The sequence below is a fragment of the Halichoeres trimaculatus genome, unplaced genomic scaffold, assembly GCF_033239565.1.
Source record: "Halichoeres trimaculatus isolate MK-OKI-2021-1 unplaced genomic scaffold, fHalTri1.1 fHalTri1_scaffold_13, whole genome shotgun sequence".
Lineage (NCBI taxonomy): Eukaryota > Metazoa > Chordata > Actinopteri > Labriformes > Labridae > Halichoeres > Halichoeres trimaculatus.
Genome location: NW_027437191.1, coordinates 15,022,602 through 15,040,146, shown reverse-complemented (window position 1 = coordinate 15,040,146; position 17,545 = coordinate 15,022,602). Strand labels below are relative to the sequence as shown.

Sequence of the window (17,545 nt, the reverse complement as noted above, 5' to 3'; positions counted from 1 at the left end):
TACATCTGTTCATCTCAATGATTTATTGAAGAAGTAAATCGCACAAAATGAAATCAGAATGGGTGAAGTGATGTGGAATATTCTTATCTCTCATTATGTATTGTCTGTTATTGCTCCTTATTTACACAATGGTACTGGAAGTCCTTGAAAAGAGGAAAAATGGTTGACTTTATGTATAAACATGTGAGAAAGCAGAACAACATTGAATAAAAAAATAAATAGTGTGGGAAAATTATTTAGACTGAGACATAAACACTCCTGTTAGTGTAGATGTTCAGTCTTTTTTAAAATCAAAGTCACCCAAAAACCGAAAGAGGTGGTATTTATAGATGAGCTCTAACTGACACCTAGACTTAATTTTAAATCATTCTGTGCAAACATGTCAATCAACATGTTTAAATATCTGGTCAATTGAGCTTGATCACTGGAAGATATTAAATATTGTTGCGGGTCTGATTCCATTGAAAACTTTGTAATTCGAAGACCAGACAAACGTCAATGTCACAATGAATTTGGACCTCACGGTAGATGGTTGTCAAGAGATAGCATTACTTTTTTTTCTTAATTAATTCTGGGGCTCGCTGATAAAGTATGAAAAACATTCAAAGTACTGTCACACAGCTAACTGTGGCAGCAGGATCGCTCTCCTGAGTCTGATGAGCTGTCACTAACGCCAATGCAATTTAGAGATTAACATGCAGCAGATGATGAGAGTGGGCAGTTTGACCATGCTTTAGTACGCTACATTGTTTATAGAAACGCATAATGGATTCCAATTATTTCCTGCTGTTTACCAGCGTAAGCAGTCCTGAAAAACTGACTGAAATAATTGAGACAGTGGCACATGCCAGATGTATTCATAGGCTTGTGTCCTCTTTAAATTATAAAAAAATGGTAAAGCAGTAGGATCACATAAGTAGCCCACAGAGTATTTGCATTCTGCCCTGCAACTGGCTTTTCAAAACCCAACCATGATGCACCCTGTTTTCGTAGCTTTTTCTCTGTTGTTTGTTCATGCTTTTGCAGCATGTCTGAGGCATATTGTCACACTGATGCCTCCTCACTGAGCATCACGTTGCATGAAAACACGCTTACAGCATCTCGACATATTAAAGGGGGTGGTTTGCTGGATGGGTGGGTTGGAACGAGGGTGTGCTAAATTTCCACCTTGAGCAAGAAATTTCCATTGCCACGGAGGATGCTGGATGTTTGAAAATAGAAACACAGTGATGTTTATCCTCTTTGATTCTAACCTCAACCCATGTTGTGTTATCTTGTTTTTAAGAGGAGTCACCATCAAATTAAAACAGAGAATTACCATAGATTTACAATACGTGCTCTGGATAAAGGGTAGTGGACTTAGATGACTTGTGATGTAGTGACAGAGCCTTTTTTAATCATTCAGGAAAGACAAGAATATGATTTCATGTGCATGCAGAAAATTTCTTCACCACTGGGATTCCTGAGCCAATCTGGCAGTCTCTTGGCAAATATATAAAAGATGTAATAGCTACAGTGAATACATAGATTGCATACAATAGTTTTGTTACTAGCAAAAATGTCAGATACAGAAAACAAGACATGTCAGAACAGTACTTAACAGCAAGGCATCTTTAACACTAAAAATGATATCCCCTCTCATGAAAAAGTGCAGGGCTTATGAGTAATCCTAACTTTTGATGTAAATGTTAAAAGATGACACATTTTAGCTGAATGATTCGTTGTCATATTAATCCTGTGAGCATCATGAATAATGGACCCAAAATTGTCTTTGGTATTCTTGTGTGGCAATCCCATACCGGTGGGTTCAGGCCCTTACACACTTTTGAACGTTAAGGTGCATTGCACCAGCAGGGTGTGCTGCAGCTAAGACTGTGCCCCATTGGTAAAACCATCCTAAGTACTTGTGTTTCTCTTTGTATCTGTTTTGCCTAAACTGTCTGCATACATATGAATTGTAATATCAAATGCTTCTTATGAGTAGGGATGGGTACCTTTCACATTTGAAACAATATGGTACTGATGTCCGGTACCTGGCAACTGGTACTGGTACTCAACAGTACCAATTTTCTGTACTTTTCTGTGTTTATGTGGTAAAATATATCAAGTTGTTTAATAATAGATTTTTTTTATTTTTTTATTTTTTCAATTAAACATGTTTACTCTTCAATATATAAACTTACAATGCTGTGTTCATGCCAAGCATGGAAAATAGCCTACTCTTTCACTCCCTCACAGTCACAAGGATGCATTTAGGTACCTAAACATGGTACCTTTTGGTTTTATGTAAATTGGTACCCAGTACCTGTGACAGAATTTGGTACCTATAAAAGTACCCATCCCTACTTATGAGAGATAGTCCTGGCTTTAGCCTGCAAATGGTGTTTTAATTATGACCAAGATATCATTTGTATTTGTGTTGGTGACAGTGCTTTATCAGCTGTGATACATTGAGGATGTAGAATGTATAAAAGTAATAAAACAGTTTTTTCTTTAGATGTCGGTGCTGTGATAGTGAATAAAAATGTCACAATTAGATTTGTTGTATTTTGTGACTTCAAGCAGACTAAACAGCCTTGCCAAAACTTCTGACATAAGCTGCTATTAGACAATACATGGACTCATGGACTTGAAGTAGAGGCTTTGGCAGGTCAACACAAGCAGAGCCTCTGTCAAAGGTTCTATAGTCCTCTTTATCCCTCCCATTATCTGGCTTGAGATGCCTCTTCAAAAGGTGAACAGTCAAAGCATGAATAGAGCCCAAGTAGGTAAGGTGAGGCTGTAGTACCCTGGATGGATTTGGTCTTCTTTACTTTACTCTCCTGCTGCCTCTTGACACTCTTATCATGCAAATCAAGCACAATTTCAATCCCTTCTAACTGAAATTGCACATCAGAAACTTTGGGATAACTGCCATGACTGCACATAATGTATCACCTGCAGTGTAGTCACACACATTGAACTGAACGCACTGCATCTCATGCCTCATGCTGGGCCTTTGTGACTCAGTCAAAATCAAATTAAGAGGAAATTAAGATAAACTATTGTGCTTTGTTCTCCCAGGAATCTCAATGCTTTTTCTCCTTCATTTTGAATGAAAGTTTTGCTAACATTTCAGTACAAAAATTCTGTTTTTCTTTAAAACTGGATTGTCAAAAATCCCACTGTAGCGTTACTCCACTGGCAACTTTTCACTGATGTGGTGCTTTGAAGTGGGGGTAAAATGAAAACTGAAAGAGGATAAGCCAGGCTCGGGGCTAGAGCACGGGCAGACCTTTAGTTGCTCTTTGTTTGCATGCAGGCATTGGTGTGTGTGTGTTTGTATGTGTGTGTTTGTGGAGGAAAAAGAGGCACCAGAAGGACATCAGTGTCTATCTGCATGCACACACACAAATGCTTTTTCTCGTAATCTATCTAATGTCTGTTGATCAGACTTTTTGAACATATCGACTGATATTCTTTTAAGGAAGATGAGAAAGACACATGCTTAACATATCAATGACTCATCTTTGTTTATTTGTGGCCATGAGGTGTCAGGGCTTCAGCTCTGAGAATTATAAAATGGACAGAAAAACAAACCCCTGGTCGACTGTCCGTGCAAACTGTTAATATTCATGTGCATATGCTGCATGCGTTCATGCAATACCAATAGATTTTCCTCTGAGTCCATTCTGCGCGTGCTGCAGGGTCACTCTATAGCTTCATCGTTTACTTTCTCAGCTCGTTGCCCCTCAGCACCAGTCCTTGAGAAGCCCTCTCAAACCAATGCTGCCAAAGGGGGGCCGCGTGTGTATGAAAACACACATCTCTCCCCAGCAGATGGTGGTTTCTCCAGCCATACTGTCCCACCAGCCAGACTGTGTTCCAAGGCTTGGCCGTCTCCATAGCCGGTTCAGCAGGCTGCTGGCACCACATGTCCCTGCTGACCAGATCCTTTTTATGGACTAAGGGTCGGCAACACATCTTCAAACACAGGTCAATACGCTGATTTCCTCTGCCACTGGTGTCCACTCCGCTCTCAACAAACATCAGTTAGTGAATTATCTGCAGTGGCAATGCGAAGATTCTCCGTGCTGGTTTTTCCACAGCTCAAATATGAGTAGGCAGCTCTCCAATGGAAACTTGGTGAATTGAGACAGAACTGTCTGTAGATGGGAGGCTTGTTTGGCATTTTTGTCTCCGCATCTCATCATACACATATGAGTTGACTCAGTGCATGTGTTCCCTGTCTTTTATTGGAAAACAATGTCTTCTCCCGGAGTGCGATGCAAAAGGAGGGTTGCTGCAGCTTTCAAAAATTCAAAATCAATTGCCGCCGAGCTGTCGCCAGATTTTCTCAGCATCATCTCGAGGAGTTCCTGACGAGTTCAGGTGTGAAGCTCACAGGCCCGAGACATCCATCATTCTGACCTGCTCACGTATTCACAAATGATTCTGTGCACACACATCCAAGCTCACAGCACAAAGTCAAACACACAGGCTACCAAACACACTTTGTTACTCTGATTGGAGGCTTGCTGTTATTTATAGAGAAGCAAAAATGCAATCTTTCAGGCTGAGCTCCCTGCTGTTTATATTTAGGCTGTTTGGTGGGGGGAAAACAATCATGATAGGTCTTGTAAAAACCTGGCTGTCAGCATGTGAATCAACATGTGAATGACCCTTATCAAATTTGCTGTGGAATAAATTCTGGTCCAAAGCTGAATACATTTCCATTCATGAATGCCAGATTAAATGGCTGGATGGCCAGAACTGGCACAGGCAGGCTGCTCTCTTGGGCTGCAGCCCTGAGGACTGTCTCTGTGTGTATTTGTGTGTGTGTGTGTGTGCGTACATATGCATGTGCCTGGTTTTGTTTGTGCATTTTGCGCCTGTGTGTACATGTGAAGCCTTTTCAACATAAATTAAAGCCAGAGGTCAAACAGAAGGTTGAGAGACAGCGATTAGGACTCATTTCACACCAAAGAACTGACACGTGTGTGTATGTGTGTATGATTGGCTGTGATATTGTTAAGGTGCTGATGCATGGGGAATGTGTTGGAGCTAATGTGAGGAAACATGAGGTGATAATGAGAAATAGAAGGTGTTTGGATGGCTGTACAAATATACATGTGTGTCTAATGCCGTGCGTTTTGTACTCGGGCTAAAGCCTGATGCCCTTTTTGTGTCTAACCTTGAGCTGAGCAGATGAGGCGTTGGAGAATGGCAGTTAGAGCGACATCCATCTGGCTCTGAGAGATGAGTTCAGCTTCACATGCTGATATTTGTCTGCAAGAATGAATGGAGAGCACGGTGTGATGCCTGCTGAGACACAGACAGGCAGCACCGACTGAAAAATGAGATGGACTGATGGTTAGGCAGGAAGATAATGATTCAGACGTGTTTTCTCACTCGTCCAGACAGAGGCACAGAGGAAGCAAAAAAATGCATTCAGACATTGAATTCTTTTTCTTTTTATGCTGTGTTGCTGCTCTCATAACTGATGCCATTGGGTCTTTGTCATTATATACGCTTGTACGTGCGTGTCACAGTCACTATGTCAGGGCTGTGTGTACTTTTGCCCTGCTAAGAAGCTCCCCCGAGGTGGTATTGTAATCCTGCCGTGCGACACGAGCGCTTTGTGGAAGAAGGCCTCAACCCAGGCTTTTCTTTTTTGTGATTATCTGTGCTTTTCATGTACAGGCCACCCATTATTCCCACAGGCTATTAAAGCTATGGAGAATAATGCAGGCCAGATCAGTTTGTGGCTAAAGAAACAGGGACAGTGTACGTAATGATCCAGGGGGGTGCTTTGAATATCTACTACTTCAGTGAACTGCATGCAATTTTCCCAGCAAAGTAGGATACAGCAGACATGAAATGCAAATGCAAACTCTGCTCTTGACATGATATCACTATGAACAAATGGAGCTCCTGTCATGTAAAGGTGCCATTACATTAAATGCTTTTCTCCTTAGTATGTTGCCACAGCCAAGGCTCAATCAGAGGAAATGATGGTGATAAAAGGAAACTAGTCTCTGAGATCCATTAATGATTAACGCAGGTTTTGTTTATGCATACGTTAACTTGTGTTTTGTGCCCCAGTGCCTGACCCATGTCGTCCATGGCTGAACTTTCTGTGCTGGTGTCTGAGATGTGCCTTTTATATTTTTATTTGCTGTGCTGAAAATCTCTGCTTTATTAAGCGCCTAGCACACAGACTCTGATACTCTGCCCTGAACAAGTGGTGGTATTTTGTAAACTGATGCTGCTCAATACTCCAATGCTGCAAACAGTGAAAATGATCTTTATGAGGCTTGCAAAGTTCAGTTTCTGTTGACTCTGACAAAAAGTATTTGATTTGAAGCATTTCTTTCTATTTTTTCCTTTACAAAAGCAAACCTCTTCTCAACTAAAGGTATTATTTATCTATGGTGCATAAAGGTTAGCATGAAAGCTTGGTCTTGACACTTGTTCTGAACATTTAACCTTAAGTACGACACAGCAGTCTTCACTTGCTGTTGATGAAAAAAAAAGTAAAATGTTGTATTTCAGCTTTGGTTCAACCACCTGCCATTAGAGAAACATTGTAGCTCTGATTGATGTCAGTTGCTGCGGTGCTTTGATACTGCACTAACTGAATGTAACAGGCGCTAATGACAGAAGACAATTCATAACATAACTCAGCAGGAGCATTGTGTTACCAGCACAGACAGGTGAACATGTCAGCTCGCAATGCTAGCTCTGCTAATAGTAGCCAACCTCAAAAAAGCTTTCAGAACTAAAAATTCTATACTTGAAACTTCCCACTTAAATAGTTTCAGTTCAGATACTTCTTATTTTACCCATGTGTTTCATTCAGAGAAATTCAGTTTCAGTGACAGCTCTCTTGAGGAATGTGGCTCATTAAATGAAAAGTCATTAAACCATAAACCATGTGTCTGCTTGTCCAATCAACACAAAAAAGCTGCTCTAGTGAAGACTGTATCAACCTGATGTGGAGATTGTAACCATTTTATTTGTGAGTTTACTGTGTGTGTTTGGCTTGTGAAAGAGCAGACTGTCACCAGTGTGAAAGTCAGTCTTCATTGCATGCAAGTATTTTGGCTTCACATTTGTACAGTAAGAGACAGCAGGGACTTTTCATCTCTGTTTCTACGTAGTTAATGGTGTTAGACCCTATTTTTTCACATGACCGATGGTGAGAAAGAAAATAATATGTAAGTGTTTTAAAACCTGAGGAATGCTTTGTAAAACAATCTCAAGGGGCTGCTCATGTCGCATTGAATTGTCTCTTCAGCCCACTTCACCACTCTCTGTGTTAACTGCTGATGATGGAGAGTTTTCATCGTTTGGCAATAATTTAAATCAATTTGATTAATTTAAGCGCCACATTAGATACACAATTCAATGAGAGTTTAATTTAGCTGTTGAAGGAAGTTTTGAATTGCAAAACACACACTCTTGCATAGGGATGGGTACCTTTCACATTTGAAACAATACAGTGCCGATGCTCGATACCTGGCAATCGGTACTGGTACTGAACAGTACTAATTTTTGGTACTTTTTTGGTGTTAATGTGGTAAAAGAAATATCAATTTGTTTAATAATGAAATCTATTTTTTTTTTGCATTTGATATATTTATTCTTCAATATATAACCTTGCAATGCTGTGTTCGTGTCCAGTACCTATAAAAATACCAAATTCGGTACCCATTCCTACTTCTGCATCACCGTAATGATTTTATTACATTTTAAAACTGTACAAAGACACAGAACGACTCACTAGAGCTAGGCCGTTCTTTAATTCTTAAAGATGGATATGAGCTCTCTTGTTAGTAGATCTATTTTGATGGCAACTTAGAAAAATTATCTACCAATAAAAGCTCCAGAAAATAAATAGCTGAACTGTAGTATGCAACTTTTCTTTTCTTTTTTTTTTTTTTTTCTTTTTTTTTTTTTGGCAAAACTTCCAAAATGCACATTGATATCAACAGAGCTTGTGTCGTAAACAATGCCACAGTATTGTGTCTACTCTGCTTACTGTGCAGCATAACATGCACAATACTCACTTTCCCTTACTGTACTCAGGAGCAGTCTTGTAAGATATTAATGATGTTTTGAAAAGTTACGTAACAATAGTTGGGGACTTCCACTTCCAGAGTAAATGGGAAAGTTCTGTTCCCGGCAGAGCCCTCTTTAAACATTCATGTGACTTCTGCAAAGAATTGGTTATCACAAAATGTGGTGGAAGAGTGACAGCTCGACATTACCTGATAAAGTCGAGCAGCCTTGTACTTCTCACCTCGCTCACTCTACACAGTCCTCTTCTTTTAAAAGAATTCTGGTTTTTAGATTCATGCATAAAGGAACAGGCACCATTTGAGGTACTGCAGCTGTCCTGCAAAGTGTACTACAACCAGGTGAAGTAATGCCCACTTATCTCTTATGTACATAAACGTGGTCAATTTACAGGAATGCCTACTTGCCATTCAATATTTATGGCTAGAGAAAATGCAGGAAAAGGAGGACTGAATGTGTAGGAGGAGGGGGAGGCAGGGAGGGAACTATATCTGAAATATGCATGAGTGCACACATGCAGGCGCCGGCGATTCCGATGTGGAACTGCAGCTCGGAGCGGAAATGAGGGAAGGCTGAGTCACCGTGAGGAGAAGTTTAAGAAAGTGACCATTATGATTAAATCAGACTTTACTTCTCCTGGTGCAGCTAGAAAGTTGAGATCTTTACATGTGGAATCTGATTTTGAATCTGTTCAAGCCATGGGCGCAGTTAAGTTTATATGAGACTAAAACTTTTCAGTGTTCTCCAGCTGACTTATTTTCAGAATAAAAAGTAGATTTAATGTAGTAAGTTTATTTCCTGCAATATCCTGCAAATGACCACTCAAGAGCCTCACTCAAACACGTCCCAGCACTCTACTTCAGGTGAGGAAGAAGTGATTGTTGTTATTCAGTCACTGCAGTGAGTTTGTTTTTTAACCGATGTTAGCCTTGATGCTTTGTAGTGAAACGTCTGATCAGTATGATAATAAAGCCAGTCTCCCTGATGTGCCTGTATTATCATAGATATTAAAAAGTGGTCACTGTGGACTGTCATCTGTTCTTCCCTTATGTCAGTAATCACTTCCAAACTTTTTAATCATAACACTGCAAGTATATAGAGAATATTTCTTTTCTACTTTGAATAATTTGGTGTTATTCTGGTCAGTTTGATGTATAAATTTGATATAAAATTGGATGAGTGCACACAGAAAAAAGCTGAGCAAAAAAATTAATTTGTTTAAAGTTGCCTTGAGAGGAAATGTTTATTTTAGTGTAATTAACCGCCAGTTATCAGGCCTATGTTTGTTTTCTGTAAGTTATTTTTTTTCTGAAATAGATTGCCAACAAGAGTTTTTTCAAGATGATCAGTTTTTTTTTAACTAAAATTTTTTTTTTTTAAGTAATTTTTTCATATTTTTCAGTTTGATTAATTTCTTACTATGGGAACAAGGTGATGGTGGGTCATGCTCATCCTGGTGAAATTCTAATATTGCATAATCAGCTGTTCACCATACATTAACCCGAACTTTGTTTGAGTATAGGATCAAATAAAAAAGTGTCTCTTTCTTTCTTTCTTTCTTTCTTTCTTTCTTTCTTTCTTTCTTTCTTTCTTTCTTTCTTTCTTTCTTTCTTTCTTTTTTTCTTTCTTTCTTTCTTTGTCTCTAAACATATTAAAGACATGGTTGATTAAATGGATCTCTTACATAAAGCCTCACCTGCTGAACCCTATGACACAACTGTTCTGTAAGTTCATTTCTCTGTTCGGAGGAAAAGATTTCCATGGTGCCAACAGCTTTTTCTTTCTTCATAGAGTAGATGAATTGAACAGTAGAGGCACAGGGTTTGGAGACTCTAAAGACTCTAAAGCTTTATTTAGGTTGGATCTTTTGAGTGGCTCACCACTTTCTTCTCAAGGTAAAGACAGCCATCCTCTATGTAACCTTGTTCTTTGAAATTCAAGAACTTTTTATTCCATCTTTTATGATAAGCAGATGTGCAGAGCTGTATCTTTTCCATGAAGAAACAAAAGTACTGAGGAGAAATACGGACATATACAGTGCTTCAGAGTTAGGTGCACTGTGTGCTTGGCCTTGTGTGGCTTTCACTGTGTAAAGAGGTCGGCCTTTAGCGGATCACATGATGAACAACTTCATGAAGAAAACTAGAGGTGACCTGAAGAGACCTGGAGAAAAAGGGCTTGACCATGGATTCTCAAGTGTCAGGATGTGTTTATTTTATTTAATTTTTTCACTTATTTTATAGAAGGATATTCTTAAACTGGAGGAATGAAAGTTCAGGAAAAAGAGAGTTAGTCTAAATACTTATCTGCTGTCACCTGTGACAGGACAATGACTTAGTGTGTGTGTGTGTGTGTGTGTGTGTGTGTGTGTGTGTGTGTGTGTGCGTGCGTGCGTGCGTGCGTGCGTGCGTGTGTGTGTGTGTGTGTGTGTGTGTGTGTGTGTGTGTGTGTGTGTGTGTGTAAGAGATTACACTTTTTTACAGCCACAAACTCCTCTGAGCATGTCCCTGGAACACAAAAGCCTTTTCAAACTGTTGAGAAAGAGCTACAGATCTGTTTGCGTCTCTTTCTGACATGTGAGATTGATTAAAACATGTGCTTCTTCACAAATACTCTCACTGAATAGACTCCACACTGTGTCGTTATACCTACAGTGTGTAGGTTGGCCGAATGTAACTGATTTGCATGGTGTGTTTGTGTGTGTCGTTTAGGGAAAAAAATGTGACTTACAGGTAATGACATTTATTATACCTTTATGTGACTGTAAAGGCAACTGATGTATGCTGCACATCATTCTGACAGTGACAGCTCGAGAATGAGTGTCTCATATCTGATTGATGGATAAAGGAAAGTATGAGACACAGGACTGAGTGAAAACACTCGCCATTGTTTGTGAGCTTTTGTGACTGTTGACATGGTTGTAATATTTGTATCTGACACACGTCTTAAACCAGGTTCACCGCCTGCTGACGCTGATTTCAAACACATGCAGGAAGATCGTGTCAAGGAGGCGCGTCACTCATCGCTCCCCTCAAAGTGCAGCTCGGCAGGCATCTCACAGTTTTGCACATTCAATTTCCTGTGTTTAAATCTGACATGCAGGTTTTGTTTTTCGTTTTCCCTTTACCAAACTGAATATGATAATGTCACTTGGGAACTGCCAGATGAAAAGATTTCCATGGTGCCGTCAGCTTTTTTTTTCCTTCATGGAGTAGATGAATTGAACAGTAGAGGCACGGGGTTTGAAACCAATACAGCATGCATTATAATGAAATCATTTTCTTTTTTCTTTTTTCATTGCAGAGAAGCAAGGCTTTGAAAATAGAGTTTGCAAACCAAATTAGATTAGAAATGGTGGATATTTTGTTAGGTATCTCTCCAATTTCACAGTGTCTCTCTATGTGAAGTTGTGTGAGTGTGTCGTGTGTGTCTGTGTGTGAACCTGCTGCAGGATTCTACACTCAGTGGCTATCAATTTTAATTTGAGTTCAAAGCGTTTGTCGTCAAAACAAACAGGATTCTCATTTTTCTGTGAAGTTCTCTGTTTGACCCCTTAGCTGCTTCAGAAGCTCAACTTTAGCTGTTGTTTTCTTAAAGCAGAGGCAGAAGTTGTAGACGTGTCTTCTCTTAAACTTTTGGCTTATTTCAAAGCTCTGTGAAAAACGCCACATCTTGATGAGAAAATGAAATTAACGTTTGCATACGATCCTACAGTTCACATAGTTCATCAGGTGTGTGAGAATATGTCCCATGGAGTGAGAGTTTTATTTGCTGAGAGATTAAATGGAAGGTGCAAATAGTAGAATACGAAAGTGAATACGAAAGACGTGGTAGTATGCAGATTAAGTCACCGATTGGTTTTTGAACTCTCTTTTTAAACCATGTAGTTTGAATTGTGTTCCCCACCATATTTATTTTCAGAACCCTAATAGACTTTTTTTGTAGGAAAACAAGCTTAGATAGATGGCCAGTGCTTTGTCTCCATCATGGTTTACAGCTAGCTTTGGTGGTAGTAACCTATCACCTGCAGATAGAATAGAATAGAATAGAATAGAATAGAATAGAATAGAATAGAATAGAATAGAATAGAACAGAATGGAATAGAACAGAATGGAATAGAATAGAATGGAATAGAATAGAACTTTATTGTCATTGTAACAAGTACATCAAAATTAAAGTCACAGCAGCAATCAAAAAAACAAAAGTAAGAAAGTGTATAGAGGTGCAAAAAGGTCCATAAGAAAATAGATGATGACAGCTTGTCCATCATTCTCCAGTTCAGCCAGCCTCCACCTCCACAGGGTCCAGGACTGAGCTTCTTCAGCATCTGTTCAGTCTCTGTCTCCTGGATCTTGTCTGCTCACAGCAGGCGAAGCTCTTCCAACATGGCGTTGGTGTCTGATGTTAGCTCCGTTAGCCATGTCTGTGAATAGCATGATGCTACTCTGCCATCTGGTATTCCCTCTGTTGCTGGGTTAGCACAGCTAGCTCGTCCATCTTATTGGAGATAGATCTTACGTTCCCAACAACGATGGATGGAAGGACAGGTCCATGTCGTCACTTCTTAGCTCACACCTGAGAACCAGCATGCTGTCCTCACCTCCTTCTCCTCACCATGTGGGAAAACATCAGGCCTTACACCAGTTAGCATTGACATGCTACAGGCTGCTAACAGCTGGGTTTACATGTAAACAGTGTGGCCATGGCTACATGTAGGATCTCCAGACAAACACAGGAGAAAAAGTTGTAAAAATATCACTGAAGCCACAAAAAGTTTGGTGTCCAATGAGCCATACGAAGTAATGATCCACTCCAAATACAAAGATTACGAAAAAGAGACGAAAAAATAACAAGAAACGGACAAAGAAGAGAGAGCTGCTGCAAAAGACAGCCATAGCCAACAGGGCGGCGCCTAGCAACCTAGATACCCAAGCATTACTCTGCTTTAACATCAATTTTAAATCTAGATAGGACAGTGATTCAGAAACAAAACCTCAATATGTTAAAGACTTGAGGAGAAAACAAAACATGTAGGTAAAATATACAGAAGTTGTAAATCAATCAAGAAGTATGTTTTTTTTCCCTCATAGACTGCTATGGGAGAGTAACTGCTTAAAACCACTTAGTTGGCCCCCTGCTGGTCATAAAGAAAGTACACGTTTAAAGCTTTTGGTATTTTATTGACTTTCCCAAAAGAGATCAAGTTCAGTTCTTGTTCCCGGTCATTAGTTCTGTGATTTCTGCTCTGATGAAGTCAATTGTCTCTTCACAGCTTTGAAAAAGGGCAGATTCTGGATAACTCCTGATCCCTACCACAACGACGACAACATCCAGATTGGACGTGAAGTAAAGATATCCTGTCAGGTACAGAAAAGAGTTTGAAGTGCTGAGATATGCTGTCCTTTAATAATGATAAAGTGGAGCATTACATAAAGTAACATATCTATTTTCTGCTGTATATCCCAGGTGGAGGCGACCCCACCAGAAGAGCTAACCTTCAGCTGGCTAAAGAACGGCCGTGCCCTGCGCAGCTCGGAGCGAATGGTCATCACTCAAACCGACCCCGACATCTCCCCTGGGACCACCAACCTGGACATCATAGACCTCAAGTTCACCGACTTTGGCACGTACACCTGTGTGGCAGCACTGAAGGGCGGAGGCATCCCAGAGATCAGCATCGATGTGAACATCTCGTCCACAACTGGTGAGCCTCACACCCCTTTGTGTCAGAGACACATCTTCACAAACCCCTCTCACATTTAACGCAAACACACTCTCATACAGACATCATCATGTTCCTGTTTTAATCACACAAATTCAAAGTGCTCATTGACAAAGCAAAGAAAGCAAGTGGCGGTTTTTCTTGGACTGTTGGCAAGGGACTTTTTTTTTGTTTGGGTATTTGTCTAGATTTAGTATTTTTAATCAAACCTTGAGAACTTTTAGACTTTCTCTAATTATGTTGAGTTGTGACTAACAGTTAAAGTACAACTCAAAGTAATTTATTATAATGTGAAACTCAATTGTTTTGCAATATTCATACGTATTAAAGATCAAGGCTAAGCAGAAAAAGCCTATTTTTCACTTTCTTAAATATTAAATCTAATATTTGTCTGGATAGAAAAAAGATTATTTATAATTCAACTTGGAAAATATTAAAATCTTTCTTATTCTTATTCTTGTTCTTAAATTTGACCAGGAAAGCTGGAATGTAGAAGTAAAGGACCATAGCAATAAGGAGAAGTAACACCAAGTTGTGTGAAACATATTTTGCCCTTACATGGTCAGCTTAACCAGATCTTTGAAACACACATTTGTCCACTTGTGTTTTTAAAGCAAAGCAGATGCTTTTGTGCACCTTCACTCTCATGTTCTGCCAGTGACAACTCTTCATCCCTGCACAGTAGATAAACTGAGTTTTGTTTGTGGAGTTTATGTAACAGTTCTTGTATGTGCTGCCTTTTTAAGGAAGTTTCAATGGGACAAAAAAGTAGGAGAAATGTGTTTCCAATTGAATTGACAACTCCAAATTGAATGGCACTGGCACATTTTCTTCTGTTTTTTTTGTTCTTCAGCAGCATGAAGACCGTGTGTGTGCTTTTTACAGACTGTGGCGACACATTTCCTTGTAAAAGGACAATAAAGGTCTGTCAATCTACTTTGCTGAGAAGGCAGCTCCACTCTCAAGGCTTTCAAAACTCCAAGTATAAAGACTCACTGTGTGCAGATAAAAGCGGCACTATACAGATTTTTGAGTGTCTGATCTGGGTGGACTGACTCAAATCGAGAACCTTTCCTCTCAGGAACATGTTTGTATTCTAGTCTTCACTCTCTGACTGATCTGTCCCAGACTGTCGGTCGTTCAAGAGCCACTGTCTTCTTCTGTAATGTCTGTTAGCTGCTCTAAATTAATTGGACTCCTGTGAACCAAAACTGACTCCATCAGTCTGACTAATCAGAGACTTAACATTCATCGTCCTCCCATCTAATTGGCTGCCTCCGCCATTGTTCTGACTAACGCTTGCATACATGTGTACAGCATGTGAGTAACACAACATACCAGTCCGCCTCGTCTACTGAGCTGCATCATTGTAGTTTCAATCATGGCATGATGAGTAGTGCTATAGTAACAGATTGTTTCAGCTGCTGGTTTTCTGCCTTTGAGATTCTCAGCAGCTCTTTTGTACATCATTCAAATCAAAAGATGGCACAGCGTAGGTGCTTGAAAATCAGTTCTCCATCTAGAAGCAAATAACAAAAGAACAAATCTGCCGTCAAATGTCAGTTTTTCTGTCTATTGTTTTAGATTTAGCATCAATCAACCCTCTCGCTGTCAGAGTGGAGAAGAAAGAAGCCTTCACTTGCAACAAAAGAGAGCCTAACTTTCAGAAGATTTCTGTGGCACATTTTGAATAGTTAACAATAGATTTTGTACTACTCACTTCCTACAGGCTCTGAAATAACAGTGACATGCAATAGTTAGAAAGACAAAGAGAGAACTCTTTCCTTTTTATCTTAATCTCTAGTTCTTAGATAATCATTTTGCGGCACACCTGTGGATTACTTCTTTATCACTTCACATTACTTCACTGGCCACCACCTGACTCCTCTGTTTAAGACGCCTTGGTCAGGAGAAGACTAAATACAACATTCCCTGATTGTCAATGTGTATTATCCACATGAGCTGGTGTTGGTGCAAAAGATATCTGTTTTTTTTCTTATGCTCTGGCGTGTGTTTTCCACCTTTTTGCACTTTACAAATGGGTTCATAGCTTACTCCCTCTTCTACTCTCAAACCCATGCTCATGCATCACCAGGCATATCTGCACACTGTATCTCACTGGCTTGATTTTCTACACACCTCGCCGCCACTCACAGCATGAACATGAAAGCGGCGCATCGACCTTGGGTGCATAATTATTGTTAGATAATCCTTTGATAATCCCAGCACTATAAAACAGTGGGATCAATCGCACCTGCCAAGATTTGTTTCCTCATTATCTTTTAAGCAGTGAAGTCTCTTCTTTTGGAGTGCTAGGGTGCTGCCAATGCATTAACACAGACCCTCTAGTGTGTTTAAAAAAAAACACACCCTCTGACTGGGTAAAGAGACGAGGAAATGACTGACTCTATTGTGATCATATGAAATGAAAGGTTTCCTTAAGGCTCAGATGTGATTGCCTTTTAAGCTTTCACTGTTCCAGTCACATGGGTGGGTATGAAACATTATGAAAGTGTTGCATTGACAGAGAGGCTGTTCCTGTCATCGGACATAATGTGATGAATTTTGCTTCTGCCTGTTATAATTCCTCCTGCTGCTGCTGCTGTACCTGGATGTGCTCGGGCTGTTTTTCTGGAGAAACGCTGTCATGTGTTGAGAGCTCTCTGCCTGATTTATGTCACCAATCAAAAAAAAAGTGTCTTCACAGAACTGCACCATGTAAATTCTGAGCACTAAAGCACTCTGTGCTTCTGCCTCGCCATATGCCTAAAGCCTGTTTTGGGCTGAATAAGCCCTGTTTTTGTTCCTCTGCTTGTTCTCTTGAACTGAGAAAACCCAAGCTGCAATTAGAAGTCTTAATAAAAGCATTTAGGGGAGATTACACTGTAGGTCTGCCAGGGTTTCATGCTGAGGAAGAGGTTGGAAAGAGCCTTAAGTGTCTCGAGTCAGAACACTTCAGATTGCAATGGCTGCTCCAAGATTTGACTACAGGATCCAGATTCCAAACCCCAAGCCCAGCCTCAGCCTGCAGGGCGTCTCTGTTAAAGACAATATTTAGCATCTTTCATTCTTTTAACTTTTGATTTTTAACTTTAGATTTTTACAGCTGTCATGGTATCTTCTTTACCTTTTACTATCATGACATGCTTGTTGAATAAGCAACCCCTTTTCTTGTCCCAGAGATTGAATTTTCATGCCTATTTATGAGCATGGTCAGGAAACGAGGACAAACCTCCCCTTTGGATACTGTCAGAATTAAAAGAAACACAGCACAAGACACAAGAGCAGCGGAAAAGAGTTACGAGCAGTGGTGTAAAACATCTCATAAACTTCTAACAGAAAGCAGCCTATTAATCCACTGATTAGTCCGTCTGTTGCGGGTGTGCCTTCAAGGATTATTGTGAATGTTGTAATTATTGACTTTCTTTGACTGTGGCTCTGAAATGTGTGGGACTTCCCACCAGAGGTACCTCAGGGACTGTCCTGGAGATAAAATTTTAATAGCATGTAGAATTATTACAGATAGAGTCTTGACATTTAAAGCCAGTCTTCATCGCAACGCTGATACCCACTTATTGCACCCGTCTTCTCATAATTACTATAAACACCTAATTCTGCCAACGTGGTTGTCCTTTAAATAAGGGGAGAAATGTTTCTGTTGATACTTCTGAGCCACAGGACATGACAGAAGCTCGTCCACAGTCTGATTGATGATCTCAAAGTATTAGTGTTGAAAGTCACCCCTTCCTCTTCGCAGGGGAG

General features: G+C 39.9%; 1 protein-coding gene across 4 annotated transcripts in view; it reads left to right on the top strand.

The window, feature by feature from the left end:
- The window catches only part of LOC141801688 (MAM domain-containing glycosylphosphatidylinositol anchor protein 2), a 259,025-nt gene that overhangs the window by 147,260 nt on the left and 94,220 nt on the right, over positions 1-17,545 (top strand). For all 4 annotated transcript variants that reach the window (XM_074684831.1, XM_074684830.1, XM_074684833.1 and 1 more), the window contains exons 8-9: positions 13,334-13,425; positions 13,528-13,765. In XM_074684831.1, coding sequence (XP_074540932.1) covers positions 13,334-13,425; positions 13,528-13,765 — 330 coding nt within the window. The remainder of the gene's footprint in view (positions 1-13,333; positions 13,426-13,527; positions 13,766-17,545) is intronic.